Source organism: Calliphora vicina, chromosome 1, assembly GCF_958450345.1.
Source record: "Calliphora vicina chromosome 1, idCalVici1.1, whole genome shotgun sequence".
Lineage (NCBI taxonomy): Eukaryota > Metazoa > Arthropoda > Insecta > Diptera > Calliphoridae > Calliphora > Calliphora vicina.
In genome coordinates, this window is record NC_088780.1 from 110556512 (window position 1) to 110575004 (window position 18493).

Below are 18493 nucleotides of genomic sequence, written 5' to 3' on the forward strand. Positions count from 1 at the left end.
CTTGTATTTGGAGAAGAGGTATAAATCGGTAAAGCTGCTACCTAATTGTGGGTCCAAAAAACATACACTCAAACGCATGCATACACGAGCCCATCCAACCAAAAACAAATTCAATATACAACTGAATTATAGTCTTTACATTTTTTTGTTCTTGTTAGCCTGTTATCATTCAAAAGATATGATCGTTTTTTTTTTATTTTTTAAATTTTAGATATTCAATCCAAAACGAGTACAATCTGTAGAATAGAATGTACTACATAATATTACTCATTTGTTTAATAAATATGCAGTATTTGCTCTTCTCTTAAATGATATTTAAAACTATGATAGATACGAAAAGTTATAAAATATTTATCGCATAGACTGCAGTTTTTTGTTATACATACATTTATTTTATTATTATTTGCCTAGAATGCATTTTCTATGTTTGAATACAGAGTCATATAAGTAAAAAGCAATTTTTTCAAGTAGCCAGTCCAACCATACAAAAATGTTTTGGTGAAACTTTGAAACATTTTAAATATTATTATAATGAATAGCTCCGTTTAGTTTGTAAACTTTCTAGATTTGAAAACATTTTCAGAAAAGTTTAAACAAGTGTTTCGTGTTCGGTTTTCAGTGCTCAAAACCGAAAACCGACCATTATTCTTGGGATTTTTATCTTCGAACAATTTTTACCATGTTTTGAAACATGTTTTAGTAACTAATAAACAGATCAGAGAATTAAAGGGGTATAAGATGAAGATAGATTCCCTCAAATATTCAAAATTCACTTAAGAAAGAATCCATCAAAATTTCATTTATTTCATAATATAATTGGGGGATTCAATCGGTCTGCTATTAGGTCGTATTGTCATAATGTTCTAAAATATTATTTTAGTTTAAACAAATTTTTGTTGTGTTTCAAACAAAAAAGTTATAAACTAATAAGACTTTGTTTTGTAATAACATAACACTTTTTTGTTTGCAGCACAACAACAATTTGTTTAAACTAAAAAAATATTTTAGAACATTATGACAAACCGACCTAATAGCAGATGCTTCTGATGAAGTAATATGTGAGACAAGGAACCTTCTTATCCATATTTGGATACCTTTCAATGACGAAAGTTCCAAATCAATTTAAAAATGTAACTATCCAAAACCGAAAACAGGTAAACCGGTTTTATCATTATTGTAAACTTGACTGGTTTCGGGTTTTTTGCAAAATGGTTTTAACAAAATATATTTTCTAAATACACAAAATAATAACTAAATTTAACTCCTCAAATATTTAAAAAGTAAAATTTTCATGGATTTAATACACAATTCATAACATAATCTTATTAGAGTCCACAACAATTATAGAGCAAAACAATAATGGTTAAATGTTACTATTAGTATTTAAAGGTAAATGTAAATACTAGGGTGATCGGCCCGGTTTTTATTAACCGGATTTTTTGGTAAGGTCGGTTTCGGTTTTTTTGAAAAGCTCACATTTCGAATATCGAATAAACCGGATTTTTCTCCTCGAATAGCCGGTTATTCTAAAAGTGTGTTTTTATGAGTTTTAGTGTATTAAAAACTTTAAAAAATATTCAAATCAAAAAAAAAAATTAAAACAAATGTTCCAACAATTTTAGAAGACTTTTTGTATTTAGAAAATCTCACAAGTGATCTGGAAAGCCAGAAAACTTACTCAATGCTTTGTTTTCTATATGTCCTACAAATACACCAAGTAAAAGATAATTTTCAATGTCTAGTTTTTAAAAAAACAAAACAAAAAATCGAGATACTCCAAAGCATTTAAACTGTGTTTTACTTAAAATTTACTGGCGTTAATGATCATCGGGTCAAATTTAACCCAAATAGAAAATAGATTTTTTTTAAAAAAACCTAACGTAGTTGTTGACATTTGAAATTAAATTAAAGTCATAAAATATCAAAAATATCAACCACTCATTTTTAGAAAAAATCTAATTTTAATTTCAAAATGGGTAACATTTTACCCGAAGACCTTATGAAGGATAAGAAAAACATTAGTTCAGCAAGTATGATGAAAAGAGACAGATATATATTAGAGCTACCAAAGGTATATTGTAGTGCTACCAAAGCTCTGAAAAAATTATACGTAACAAAATACCTTAAGTCCAAACAAGTTTATAAATATTTTTTGGCGAATTTGTTTTTCTAAAAACCTAACATAGTTGTTGACATTTGAAATGAAATAAAATTAATAAAATATCAAAAATATCAACCACACACTTTTAGAAAAAATTAAATATTAATTTCAAAATGGGTCAAATTTGAACCGCAGACCTTGTGAAGGATAAAAGAAGTAATCAAAATTATTTTAATAAATAAAATTTTTTTTCTTCTTATTTCTAGGCGTTTTAATATTTTTCCAAAAAACCGGTTAACCGGTTATTATAAAAAAACCGAAACCGGTTTATATTAAATTGCAATTTTTCGAAGAAACTGAAAACCGGTTTCGATCACCCTAGTATGTAAATTATGTAAATTGTAAACCAAACTAATAGTTTTTATGAAAAAGAAAGTACATATGGAATTAAAGCCAAAACGTTTAGGTATTTATTGCTATATTTATTTCAATATTCTGAAAAAAAATAATAAAAAAGGTAAAATTGTACGATAAAATCTATTTATTTTTCATATGAGAATTTTTTTTGTTTAATAAAAGTGTCTATAAATGTATACAGAAATTTTTGTCGTTAATTTAAATCGTTGTTTTTGAATGACAAAAAACCGAAACCGATTTTTTTCGATTAAACCGGAAACTGTTTTTTTTAATTTTCTGGTTTTTTGGTAACTCTAGTTCGGCCAACATCATCTGATAAATCTCATTCCGTCTGTAACACATCGAAATATTCATCGCAGACCCACAAAAGTATATACTATATTCTGGGTCCTTATTATATATTAATATAATTATAATTCTTATTTTTCTAAGACGATCCGTCCGACTGTCTGTTGAAAACACGTTAGGGGCCAACGAAAGGAGCTTGCTGGCTGAAATTTACCAAATACTCTCTGTTGATAAGGTTTTTTTGGTATTGAAAATGGGCAATATCGGTCCATGATTTCATCTAGCTCCCATGAAAATCTCCCGTTTTAGCAGACATGCTAAGTACTCTGAAATTATACTTTTGTCCATAGTCCACACACAAGGTCCTTCTCAGAAAATGACTTGAACATGCATAATTGACTTATATTAATTAATATCATAAAAATAGTTTACTGTCGCATATTGATTGTGGGTATACAAGATTCGTCATAGCCGAATAATTTTACTTTTTCATAATTGTTAGTGTTATAAAGTCCATGGACGCTGTGATACGTTTAAAAAAGTACTACACACAATTAAAAAAACTTGAATGCGCTGGCCATAATCGACGACCAACAGCGTCATAGTATGATTGGATTTTAAGGTTGCATTAGACGTTAAGACACACCAGAAAATGCATAAAAAATGCTCATTAACCTGGCAATCAAATATATGATCTTTAAACTTAAAAATATTCCCTAGGAAATTATTGGTTTTTGAGAAAATTTTAAATCAAATTGAAATGTTATTTCAAATGTTTTTATGAAAATCGCTCAGTTTTAAAAAAATAGTTTTCCGATCATATTTCTGAATTAGCTTTAAAATGTTAGTTAATTTTCTATGTAGCATTAAGCAAAATAAATTGTTTTGTTTTATTACTCATTAGTTCACTCTTTCAAATTTCTGAAGACATCTTGTGTATGTTTGTGTAGTTTTTATTATTCTCTTCTCTAAAGGTTTATGAATCTCTGGCATAAGAGATAGATAATAATAAATAATAATTATTATCATTGGTGTGTTTTGAACTGCTGAGATTTTGAATATAAAGGGGTTTAAAAATTCGATAACTGTTTTCATTCTTTTAGAATATACAACATTCTCACAATTATTTGGAAGCAATTGACCAACTTTTTAAGTTAAAGAACTGCAGTGAAGATAACTTAAGGCGGTTTATGCTTCCTGGGAATAATAAATACACATATGAGCCAGACATTTTTTTACTATTTTTTATAAATAACAATAGATAAATATTTATAAGCTGTGATTTAATAAAAAATTATATTCATTTCAAAAAGCATTTCTATCGAACATTTATTTCAAGATATTTATGCTCAATTAGTTCTCACTAGGGTTTCTAAATTCCCGGTCTTTTTCCCATCTCGTGAAATGTATTAATAATGGTTTGATATAATTCTTCAGTGTCAACTGATTTTCTGTTCCTGGTATTGAAGATTTGTATAATTGAATCATTAACATTAAGAAGAAAACTTATAAAGAAATTTCCCGACAAACTTTTTTCTGGAATTTCTAAAAAAAATAATTTGGTTTCACGTCCAACAGGCCACAGAACAAGTAAAAAAATTTTAAAATTCACTTCAATCCCAGATCAATCCCAGAAATGTTTAAGATTTTTTGTATACTATTGCCGATTATTCGTGCAGTCATTTAGTGAAATTCCTGTACTTTGTAATACAAATAAGTTAAAAAATAAATAAAATGCTTAACATTTATATTAACAAAGTAAGAATCACATCTTGACAAAATGTGTGCGTTGAACGATAAGGCAAGACACGTATAGAAAAATTGCAAAATTTTCCACAAAAGCCTTTGTGACATACTCTTTTATAGTATAATTATCTAGATAATTATATAATTATCTATAATTATAAAAATCTAGGGTACACAATTGGGTAAATGTTAATAGGTTTGTAACATTTTCTCAAAAAATAAATATGCTATGTTTGTTAAATTAAATCTGAATTATGTATAAACATCTGAAAATAAGAGCCTATATCCATGTTCTATTATCCTGTCGGAACAATCAATTTGGTGTATTTCCCTTTTATCAAGAGTTTGCGACTCAATCCAGAAATATCGAAACTCCATTTCGGAAAACTTCAGTGACATGAATCTAGAATTTTTATCAGCTGAATCTGTAACTTTGGTTTCAGTAGAATGGCACATCAGTTTCACATCCCATTAAAAAAAATCAATATTTAGCTCTCTAAGTTCAGTTATCCTCTGATGAGCCATCTGGACGTCCCAGTTAGACTTTTTTGTGATTTTATAATAGTTCAGGAATGATCCCTTACGATGAATATCTTCCAAGTCATTTGTGATTTCGAGCCAGAAGTTATCAACAAAGACTTGTTCATCATGGATTGACATGATGAACTACTGCGACTTTTTAAAAATATGTTTATATAGACTAGTGCATGTATACAACTTGCACTAACCATCACAATAAAACAACAACTTTACCTTGTCCAAAAGTCATAATTTGTATATCTAAGAACAATAGAATTCCTGAAACTTTTTTAAAATTTCTGGAATTGTATACATCTGTTTCATTTCATTAAACAGTTGCAGGGTATAGAAAAGTCTTCTATTACTTTATTTGTCATCGTTTATTTCCTTATCGTTCGACATTAATCCACTGACCCATAAAAATTGTAAATTGCATAAAAATGTGTCCAATATAGTCAGATAAATGTATGAAACAAGAACTGATCGAATTCTGAAAAATTCTGCCTTGCACAATAATTTTTAAAATAATACATTTTAACATCACTTTGGTTTTTCTTATAGACATTATTATAAATAAATGCAACATTATTTATATTGTTATCAACAAAATCGACATAATTTAATCTAACTGATTGCAGGTAGGCATTACAAAATTAATTACATATTTATCATTAAAAGCAAATTACCTAATTTATGTTCAATTTTTGGAGTATAAACAAATAGTAATAGTATTAAGAGCAAGAACCAGAGAGAGAAAGTCATGAAATAGAAGAGATAATTAAAGTTATAAATTTGAGAGGATATAATTTGATCTCTAACCATTAGAGATTAGAGTCTAATGAGACACAAATTATTAATTTAATGCTTTAGATTTGAAGAGAGAAAATCTTGATCTACCATAAATTGTCAAGGTCATCTTAAGTATCTATTTCGTATTAACAAAAAACCCAACAACAGCAATAACACTGAAATGAAAGAAGGAAATTTTTCCAATTATTATCGTCGATCAATCAATTTGTTCAACCAGCACAAACTCATAAATAAACCTCACACATGCCCTGGCCAATTAAGAAATTTAGTAGGTTTATTGTGTACTTCGTTTCCAAATGTAGATAAGTGGTAAGTTAAAAATTCCAAAAAAAAAAATATTAAATAATATTATAAACAATAAGAAAAAGTGTGTTAAAACAATTGTTCCTAAATTCTCCCTAGACAACAATACCGCCTATATGTATAATACCAATAATAAAAACAACAACTACAAAACATGCTATTAGTTGTCGTAAACAAGCAATATAGTTAATAATACATTAACAATTTTATTCCCATCGTTCGTTATTGGTCGGTTGTTTGGTCTAGCTCATTTAGAGCACCTCGATACTGCTGAGGTAAGTACCGTCGACTTTTGTTTTCAGAACTTAACAATGAATATTTTTCTGATATCATTTTATTTTGCCATTTTTTTTATTCTTTAATTTTAACTGTGATTACCGTGTGCAAAAATCTAAAGTGGCTTTAATTTCGAATTTATGGTGCCGTGTGCAAATGACCAATAATTCTGGATTGTTAAATAAAGGTGCCGTGTGCCAACACAAAAGTTGTGTGAATATTAGGCCAATAATCGAAAAAGGTTTTATGCTAAAATTTAAAAAGAGAATTGCACATTTTTAGGGGCATTTAAATTGATTTGATATGATTTTTATAACATTTACAATGAGTGGTAAGATCGTCATTTGTAATTTCATAAAGTATAAGTTGTCCAACGGTTTTTCAAATCAATTCTCTGAATAACTTATAAATACGAAAATGTGGCTTTTAGTTTCATATATGAATGTCAAAAATGCATATTTTAAAAATATAAACGTTTAAAGTAACTACACTGTATATTATTTAGTGCCAATTGGCTTCACGCTAGATTACCCTAGATTATAAAGTAACCAATTAACTTCCCTTTCCTCTACTAAGAACAAATATGTACGTGTCAAATGATCCAAAATATATACTTATAAAACTGCTATGTAAATTGTCACAGATACTTTTATCTTACAAAACCGCCACAGTCGAATATAGCGCTATAATAGCCATTCAAGAATCGATAAGCGATCGGTATTTGACAAATATAAGACTTACAAAACTTATTCTGTAATACATTTAATCAAAGAAACAATTTTCGAACAAGAAACAACCATCGAAGGACTAGTTCTAGAACTATTTAAATACAAACGGTTTCAAGCATAAAAACCTCAAGCAAAAACTGGTTCGACAACCATTCCAAGGAAGGGGTTTTGTACAATAAACATTCAGTTTTGTTACCAAATTGAAAATGAACAAGTAGAACAAGTTCCGAGAGTTAAACTTTCGAGCCAAAATCATTAAGACTGAAAATTTCACACAAAAATTAATCATGGGAAAACTATTTCGAGAACCGTTCTAAATATATGATATTCGTTTGGGTTTTTTTGTAACGCCCAACCTTATAGTATGCCGATCGACTCAGAATCACTTTCTAAAGGTAGCAATTTGGAGATATTTCAATGAAATTTGGTAAATGTATAACTGGTAAAAATTGGTCCATTATTTCACATAGCCTCTAATACAAATGTCCTCCCAAAATAAGATATTATCGATCATAAATGTCTGAGTATAAAACGCTTAAAAATTTTGGTATCCAAACAAAATTCATTCAAAAATAAACAGAAAGAAGTTTCATATAGAAATAAATCACGCCACTTTATTTCATGTCGACCACTTCTAAATATCATTTCTATACTATACTGGCAGACTGTACTTTCTTACTTCTTTTCAAATTAATCTTAAATCACATATGCATTTTAACGTTTGTTGAAATACATATGAGATTATGATATTCAGTCATTTAACGTTTTAAATTTTATGAACAATGGTGTTTTAAAATAAAAAATAAAGTAATGTAAACAATGATTATTTATTATTTAGACTTTTTGCAGGCTTGACAATGTTTAGAGAATAATATTTTATATGAAATTGATAAAACACAAATTTTCTAGTGTTATGATTTAAATTAAAATTTAGTTTTTGGTTCACGATTGATTAAGAATAAAATTTTATATCAAATTAAGAAAATTCAAACCTGTGTTGACAAGCTAACGTTCAGATTTTCATAATATTTTAACGATTTGTTTCTAAAATTTGTTTATTTAAATATCTCTAAAGAAATAAATATATAATTTATCTCTAAAAACAAAAAATCTAAAGGTTAACTCCATTCGAAACATAAAAATATGAATACCTAATCTATTTAACCCACTAACTATTTCAAATTCAAATCCCATAACACTCTCTGTTAATGTAACGGAAACATCATTTCTACAAACATTTGAAGCACCCTGTTATTTATCCTCCCCATTGAATATGTCAACCTAGCAACTCTGTTATTATTATTCTCTCAATTAGATTTTTAACAAGCAAGAAGAAGAAAAACAAGAACACAATGTGCAGCAGCTGTTTGTGATTTAGTAGAGTAAAAAAATAAAAACAAACAGTGAAAAAAATAAAATTTTAAATAAATAAATGAAATTTATAGAATGAAACAACTACCAAAGTATTGAGGGCAATGTAAAGTCTTAAATAAAAGAAACAAACAGTAAATATCTTGAAATCCCTGACCTCAAATTGTTTCCGAGTGCTAGAGGAGATCAAGGTTACGAAACTAAAATTGATTATAGAGAATATACAACGAGGTTTTTAATGCAAAACCGCAAAGGAAATAAAGTTAACTAATAGAAATAAGTGAAAGAATATTATAATATCTTGCCATAATTGAAATTATAGTGGTGAGTAGGTATACATAAAGCTGAGAAATTGACCTTTAAAACTTGTTCTTTTTGTGTTGTTTTTAGAATAACCTGACTTTTAAATTGAAACATAAACACCTCATCCCACCCACCCGCTTGTTTTATTACACTGAAAAATGTTAATTTTACGCAGCCGCTTGTTTAACACTAGATTATCAGCCACTACCAGCTTAGCGGTAAAAACGAATTATTCCAATGTGAAGAGTTCATCATCGGCTTTAGTTCCTTACAAATATTTAAAACCTTCCACGGTTGTAGATTTAGCAGGGAATACAAGATGTTTACACAAATCTATAAGTTTGTTAAACAAACATCAAAACTCTTTACAAAAGCCTAAAGAAGAATTAGAAAATAATGACCAAGATCTTTCAACACAAGTTAAACAAGCGGTGTCGCCATACATACGCCTTATGCGCATGGATCGTCCCATTGGTACCTATTTACTATTTTGGCCTTGTGCCTGGAGTATAGCGTTAAGTGCCTCTGCTGGTTGTTGGCCTGATTTCCATATGCTGGGTTTATTTGCAACAGGCGCCTTAATTATGAGAGGAGCTGGTTGCACCATCAATGATTTGTGGGATCGTGATATAGACAAACAAGTGGAACGAACACGCAACCGCCCTTTGGCGTGTGGTGAAATAACTCAAATGGATGCCATCGTTTTTCTATCGGCTCAATTGAGTTTGGGTCTTTTGGTGTTGGTTCAATTGAATTGGGAGTCTATATTACTGGGTGCTACTTCCTTAGGTCTGGTAGTGACCTATCCTTTAATGAAACGCGTTACCTATTGGCCACAATTAGTATTGGGCATGGCTTTCAATTGGGGTGCTCTATTGGGTTGGTGTGCTACACAGGGTGTGGTCAATTGGTCAGCCTGTTTACCTCTGTACCTGTCTGGTATTTGTTGGACTATAGTATATGATACCATATATGCCCATCAAGACAAAAAGGATGATTTACAAATCGGTGTTAAGTCAACCGCTCTGAGATTTGGTGATAATACAAAACTTTGGCTGTCAGGATTCACAGCAGCCATGTTAACCGGTCTAACAGCGGCCGGTCTAGCCTGTGATCAAACAATACCCTATTATGCTTCTGTAGGTCTGGTGGCTGGTCATCTCATACAACAGGTAAACCTTCCTTTTAATAATTTAATAATTTTAATTTGAATATAATTTTATTTTATTTTCAGATTTATTCCCTTAATATCAACAATCCTACAGATTGCGCCCAAAAATTCTTTTCTAACAACCAAGTTGGTTTAATTTTATTTTTGGGCATTGTTTTGGGCACCCTATTGAAATCTAATGATAATCCTAAAGATACGAATTTGTCAACGAGCAGCAGCAATAGCTCCACTACATCATCTATAAATGGTTTTGTTCCCTTAGCTTCGAAACCGGAGGCTTTGACGTAGTTTTTTTTTATAATATATTTTTTTAGTTAATTGGTAGTATTTTTTCTCCATAAGTTTTATTAGTTTATTTAATCAACCAAAGTAAGGAAACCAAGTTTTTTTGTATTACAATAAATGATAAATCGGTACTGTAAATATTATATACATTTACGTTAAATTTGTTAACGTCTTATTAAATATGGATAATTTTTGCTTCATTTTATATACATACATATTTTCTATTGTTAAAGCACTTGAATGCTACAAATCATGTTTGTAAAACAAAATAATTTAAATAAAATGTCATTACTTTGTAATTATTAAAGTCTTTTAAAGATATTTTTATGCGTTATGGGGGAATAAAATAATGTAAATTTGTTGTTTTACAAAAATTAGAATGAAAATTAAAATGTTATTAATTCTCTGTTATTTAATTATGTTATTAACTTTAGCTTTGATTTTCGTTTTTCTAAAGTTTTTTCGAAGGTGGGAAAGGAACTGGGGCTCATTTTGTAACTCGTTTTGAAGATAAAATCATTCAAATTTGTATGCTTTTGACATTGTATTTCGAAAATGTCTTCTTTCGAATCGAATTACACAATAACTCCCTTGATATATCAAGGGTATCAATTCTACTTTTAATACATTATGTAAAGGGCACCTGTTATTAAAGCAAAGTAGTCATTGCCAACATTTAGATACTCTCTGAAAGGTATCAGATATAATCTTAATGGGGGATTTCATGTCAAGTGAAGTTTTGAAGTCGATGTCTTCCGATCGGGATGAAATTTGCACCAAGGTAGTCCTCGGTCAAGAGGCAGTCAAAATTTGATATTTTGGCCCCAAACAGGTGTTTTTTCTCATTCATGTAACTTATTACCTATTGTCCTTAGCAAAATGTCCGAAATAGTTTAGATTTTTGAAATTTTTTTTTCCAAAACCACGTTTTTGACATTTTTTAAAAAATGGTCCCACTTGGCATGAAATCCCCCATATGCTTACTATATAACGAGTGACACCCAGTGGAGAAATATTCAAAGCTGACAAATAACCTCAGAATACCTCCTTCATATGAAAACAAAGGTAACACAACAGTTTATTTTGTGATTTCATCGGTGGATGCATGTCAGACATGGACGTCAATTCCGCGGCCGTATCAATGTCGGAATTTGCACACCAAGAATGTGCTGCCGCGTAAAATCAGAGTCGTTCAGGAAAAACTGAGAAGAGTATGGAGTAACAAGCTTTCGTACCCGAATATACCGTGACATCCGGGGTTGAAGTAACACAATTGATTGGAATTTGTCTCCATGCTAAACTCACAGATTAAATATTTTAAAATTGTGCATGCTGTTACAACAACCGGCCAAACGCCGGCTACATATAAGCTAAATTTGTGGTCTTATTGTTTTGTGCAAATCAATCTACTAATTACTTAAAACTAATAAAATGTAAAGTTACCTTAATAAAAATCTGGAAATTGTTGCAATCTATTAATAATTTGTTTAACACTTCACTTTTGAACTCACTTTTTAAATTTTACTATATTTTCCTTCATTACTTTATATACATGCATATCTTTTTTCTTATTTTTCATTTGTTAACATTTACTACATATACATATTTTCATTCATTACTTTATTAATATCAATCAAATAACTCTTAATGCTTCCTTATATAATTTAATTTTTTCATTAAATTTTATTTACATAAACACAAATTTTTCTTCCAGTTAACTAAAACCGCGTACTTTTTTTCTACTACCATTTTTTTTATTTTCCGGTTTGTTTTGATTTTGCTTTTATACACTCTCTTCAAAATGTAAAAACTGCATAAACAACAACACTAAACTGATGTAAGTAGTATTTCCGTTATATTCCAAGTTGAGCAAAACAACACATACAACAACATCCAAGTTACTGAAAACTGCCGTTAACTTTTTTCGTCATGATTGTTGCACAAAAACCATTATAAATTCGTGTTTTTTTGGTAAATATTTTAATAAATTTGTAATATTTCATTACTAATTCATATATGTATGTGTTTTTTAATATATTTAATTGATATTTAATGATACTTAAATGCACTTATTTGCAATATTCGCAGAACCGTGTGAAATATGCAACCGTACTAATCAACCGCAAGTTTAGAACTAAAAAATGTTCCCTTATGTTTGTCATTGATTTATTAAGAGTAAGCTAAATGAGAGCACATTAAAATTATGCTGTTTAATGCAGTGTCAATTGGAAAAGAAGTATTATAACGTATATTTGAATTTGAATGTAAAAGAATTGTAATCTTCACATAAAAGGACGATAATTTTTTTTTTTTTTTTTTTTAAAAAAAGGTTTTATTAATTTATTAACAAAATGTTTACGTTTACAAATTATTAGCCTCAGCGTCTTATGACATTATTGAGGCGAGTTGGCATAATAATTATATAATAAATTAAATAATATTGTATTCATATTTAAAGAAAAAAAAGTATTGTTTAATTAAGCAAAATAAAATGTAAAATATATTACATTAAGAGCATTTCCAAATTATTTAACAAAAATATTTTTAGATTATGTTTAAATGTTGAAATTAAGTTAATGTCTTTTAAACTTTGCGGTAAATTATTATATTCCACACAACCAATATATTCAATTCTTTGCTTAGTTGTTTCAAGTCTGCATCTCGCAATTCTTAAATTTGAACTGTTTCTGGTTCTAAAAGCTGTTTGATTACGCGTGAATGTTATAGTGTTATGACCAATATTGTGCAATGATTTAAAAACAAAAATAAGTAGTTGCTTTTTGTATATCCCTCTTATAGGTAATATATTTTTGGTAACTTCCTGGTATAAATTTAATGTAGGATATCTAAGAGGTAGATTAAAAACAGTTTTGAGTGCCTTATTTTGAGTTCTTTGGAGAGATTGTAGTTCCATACTATTTTTACATGCATATACTGACACCAAATAATTCAAATGGCTTTGAATTAATGCTTCATATATAACAAGTTTAGTTTTTTCATTAAATTTGTATTTAAATTTGAACAATATTCCAATTACTGGAGATATTCTGGATTTAATTTCATGAATATGTAAATTCCACGACAAATTGCTTTGCAAGGTCACACCCAAATATTTTATTGCGTAACTTTCAAAAATTTCTTGTCCGTTTACAAAAACACTGAAATTGTCGTCATTATTGTTTAAATGTGGCTTAAATCTTACGACCTTGGTTTTTGATGAATTAAGGATTAATTTGTTCAATCTTATATATTCCAATATTAAGGCAGCATCTCTTTCCATATACACTTTTAATACGGTCTCATGTTTGTAAGGGTAGAATAGAGATATATCATCAGCATACATATAAACTTTTCCAGAAAGTCCAAGGTTGTTAATATCATTTATATAAATTGAAAATAAGAGTGGGCCCAATACACTGCCTTGCGGTACACCGTGCTCAACAATTCCCAAAAAACTCTTGCTGTTGTTCAATTCAACATATTGCTTTCGATTCTTCAAATAATTTTTAAATAGATTTAGTTCGTGGCCTCTAATTCCGTAGTATTGAAGCTTTTGAAACATGATATCATGATCTACAAGGTCAAATGCTTTTGAAAGATCGTAGAAGATACCAGCAACACCATTGTATCCCTCATCCAAACCACGAGATATAAAATTCACGACGTTAACTACAGCATTTTCAGTACCACTACCCTTTCTAAAACCATATTGGCAATCATGAAGTAGATTGTTATTTTCCAGAAAAGTAGAAAGTTGTTGATGAATTAGTTTCTCAAAAATTTTATCAATTATAGGTAATAGCGCAATAGGTCTATACATATCTTCTTTGTTGGGATTTAGAATTTTTGGTATTGGGACAATTTTTGATATTTTCAAAATATTTGGATATTCTGATGTCAATATTACATTATTAAATATATTTACTAAATATGGCGTAATTTCATGATTTAATTTAATAAATAAACTTGGCGATAAGCTATCATGACCAGGAGACTTATTATTGGAGAGATTAAGTATAATTTGCGAAATTTCATCAATCGTTGTGTGTCTAAAATTTAAAATATTATTGCAGTATCTTAGAGTTCGGAGTCCATTACACGAATCAGTAGGAGAGTAATAAATTTGTTCCTTTAAGGTTTTAGGAATTTGTAAAAAGTATTTATTCAGACGATCACATTTTACCGCATCATCTGTAATTAATTCACCATTTGAATTTTGTAAATTTATCTGCTTTTTAACTTTTCTTCCCAGACTTTCGTTCAAGAATCTCCAACACTTTTTAGGATCTTGCTGAATGTTGTGTAAATTATCATGGTAATAATGATTCATAGATTCTTTATAGGCAACTTTAATAACTTTACTTATTCTTTTTAGCCTGTTTTGTACATCGGTATTGTTAGGATTTCTTCTTCTTTGTTTTAGGATTCTTCTCTTAAGTATAATTAAATTCTGTAAGCTCTCATTTATCCAAGGTGCTATTTCTTCTTTTAGTGATTTTTTTCTTGTTATAACTGACGTAGAATTTAAATTTGCATTTGACAGGCATTTGATCAAATTGGATGTATCAAGTGACGGATTACCAATAAGACGTTTCGAATTATCATTTAAAAAATATTCTTTAAATTTGTTGTAGTCACAATTCTTTTGCACACATTCAACATAATTACAATTTTGCATTTTCTTTTTAATTTTACAAGATATCATGTTGTGATCAGATAACGCACATTGGATTGTATCAATGTATAGTGTATTGGAAAGATTTGTAAATACGTTGTCAATTGATGTAAAAGATATCGGACGTGTAATTAATGAATGACAATTTCTGAAATCATAACTTTCAAGCAGGTTGAGCAAGGTATTTGATGCATTATTTAAGAAGTCAATATTAGAATCTCCAACAAAAATACAATAGTTTCTACCATATAACTCCATTAAATTTTCAATAATTTCATAAAAATAATTGACACCACATTTTTGAGACCGATAAAAAGATATTATTTTTACAGGTTTTCCATTAACTTTAAAGTTTTCTAGTGTTAAAACAATTATGTCACAAAAACATTTATTTTCACACAATTGTACACTATATTGTAAATTATTTCGAACATATACAGATGTTCCACCAAACCCATCCTCTCTGCAACAGTGAACATAATTATATCCAGGAATATTATAGATTGGTGTTAACGTTGAATGAAACCATGTCTCCTGAATTGCAATTACATTTGGCAGTTGTGGAAAATTCGCAATTAATGTTTTAAATTGGTTAAATTTTTCTATTGACGAAATGCTTCTAACGTTTACAGATATAATATTTAAATATGAGCAATTTATGTTTTTTAAATATTCCATAAAATTTTCAAATTGGGAAAAATATTGATTATTTATCATTTATAAATAAAAAAATTTATTAAAAAATACAAAGAATCAGACAAAATATATAAAAGAAAAATGGTTTGAATACTTGAATTTAAACTGGAGACAAAAATTCCGCACCGTTACCATCATCAGCATCAGAATCATCTACAACAACAGTTGCTCGATTGCCTGACCTACGTTTGGTTTTCAAAGTAGCAGCATCTGCCAATAATTGATCCACATCATCTTCACTTCTGATTAGCTTAGGTTTTGATATGTCACTTTTCCTTACAAATACTCTGGCTCCACTCGTATAAACTGAATTATATCCAATTGATTTTAAGGTTTTTGCATAATTGAATAGACTTAAAGTTTCTTTGCTTAGGTAGTCGTTTACAAAAATCGTTTTAGTATCTTCATTCTCCTTAAGTTTAGCTTTGGACATCATAATTTTATCTTTAGATTTTTTATTGTTGAACTTTACTACCATTGTTTTCTTTCCAGTGGCCCTTTCTACTTTGTTTTTAAAAAAATAGGCATCATCAATATTTTCTTCATTTATGTCTATACCAGCTTTTCTTGAAAATTCCAAGAGTGTTTCTGTAGCAGTTGAGTCTTTTTCTGCAAATACACCTCTAATAATACAGTCATTTTTGACACGTTGATCATTTAAAATCTTAACAGACGTTTTTAATACATTAATTTCATTTTTTAAAATACGATTTTCTTTTTGCACCACTTCCAATTTTTTATTGTTCTCGGCAACACCTTTTAACAATTCATCATATTGTTTAGACATAAACTCGATTGCTTCTGTTATTGAAGTCAGCTGGTCGAGTTTTTTAAGGTTTGTTTTTATTTCTTTTAATTCTGTTGTTATTGCTACTTCACTGCTATCAACACACAGATGACACACATACTCCTCACTCTCATTATCAAGTAGATATTGAAATTGACGTTTATCCAATTTTGTGCATATAGAGTGAAATATTTTAGAGCATTTATCACATTGTATGTTTTCTTCTGTATTTTCTATTATTTGCATTTTGCACTGGCCACAAATAATTTTTTCATTAACAATACTGCGACGATTTTTTGGTGCCATATTTCATAGGGTTGATGTTGATTTGTGTTTGTTTAAAACAACGTATATATATTTTTTTGTAAAAAATCAGTTTTTATTATATTATTTTGTAAATTTAAAATCACTTGTAAGAGCTCAATAATTTTTGATGTTTTTAACACAGGGTTGCCAACTCGTTTTTGAAACAAAACATATATATATATTAAAAAGTAAATATTTATGAATGATTTTAAAGAAAAAAAAAGGATTTATAAATTATAATTGGGATAAAAATGGATTTTGCTGTAAAATAACCAATTGCATATCACAGACTTATCAAACCCACAAAATACTAAAAAAAATGCATAGTATTTGTTACAGTAGTCTTTTTTAATTCCTAATTCTATTCAAATTCAAACTACAATATCCATTTTGGTTTTAAAGAGTTTATTCTCATTACACGAGCCATAAACTTAAGGATAATTTCAGTTTGTTGATGTAATTGTTATTATTAATAATTAATTTATCTTTAAACATGCATTTAATATTTTAAAGCTAAAAAGGGACAAGGAAAAACTTTTGAAATCAAGAAAAAAACAATTTATTTTTTTAATTTTTTTTTAGGTTTTTTAAAAAAATAAGAACTTATATTTATTAATTTATTTGTTGTTAAAAATGAACAAGTTAAAACCAAAAGTCTGTTTAATAATTAAAATTCTTTATAACAAATTATAAAACTAAATTACAAAATTTACATACAGATGTTTTTAGATTTTTCTTTTAATAATTAATGTTTAATAAATTTAAATTAATTAAAAAATAATATTTTTTTATGATTTATGTTTTATTTACTTATTTTTGTTAACTTATAAACAAATTGATAATTGTGTTTAAACTAAACTAATTAGTTTATGTTTAATTATATGTAAGTCTCTTAATTTTTAAATTAATTTCTTATTAAAATTAAATATTTAGAATATTTTTTATAAATTGAAATACATATATCTTTTGTTAATTGCAATTAACATACATTTGTTTTAAATATAAACATAAATTAAATAAAGTTGAAGTCTTGGAAAGAGTTTGAAAAATGTAAATAAAATTTTATCGAAATTTTCTTATTTGAGATAAAGACATATCGAACAAGAAATTTAGTACATTTTATTATAATTTCGATATCCAAATTATTTTTTGATACGATAGCTCATTCGATCACGAATGCGGCAATTCGGACCCTGTACTCAATGGTCAAGAAAATCATTCTCAATATACATACATACGCCCACGTTTCAAGCGTTTTCGTTTGTCAGAACACCTGTTTGACGTTTTCAAATCGAAAACGCAAATTTTAAGCGATATGCGCTTTTCAGAACAATTATCTAAATCGTTTATAAAATTAAGCAAAATTACGCCTAGAAAGTTTCACATATAGTTTGTTTAAGGACCTAATTGTTTTAATCATTAATGTTAAAATCTATTTTTCGTCGATGATTTTGGATTTTGTGTTCCAAAAATCAAATTTGTTTCTATATTTTTTATCATTTAAAACAAACAACATAGAATTTTTAATTATTTTTTTTTTAAATTCTGTTTTTATAAGTTTTGTAATTTCGAGATTATTTTTGAAAACAAAATAAATGTGAAATTTGTATTAAATCTTACCTAAAAAATAAAAAAGTCTACTACTTCTAAACGTAATTGTTTTAAATTCACTTTAAATATATAATTAGAATAAATCTAATTAATACATTAA

At 28.1% G+C, this 18493-nt stretch overlaps 1 protein-coding gene across 1 annotated transcript; it reads left to right on the forward strand.

Moving 5' to 3' along the window:
- The first annotated feature begins 8534 nt into the window (after window positions 1–8534).
- Window positions 8535–10635, forward strand: Coq2 (ubiquinone biosynthesis protein COQ2, mitochondrial). The gene is made up of 3 exons (XM_065505778.1): window positions 8535–8883; window positions 8950–10034; window positions 10097–10635. Exons 2-3 carry the CDS (start codon window positions 9021–9023, stop codon window positions 10319–10321), a joined length of 1239 nt encoding a protein of 412 aa, XP_065361850.1. The 5' UTR covers window positions 8535–8883; window positions 8950–9020; the 3' UTR covers window positions 10322–10635.
- Window positions 10636–18493: the final 7858 nt, after the last annotated feature.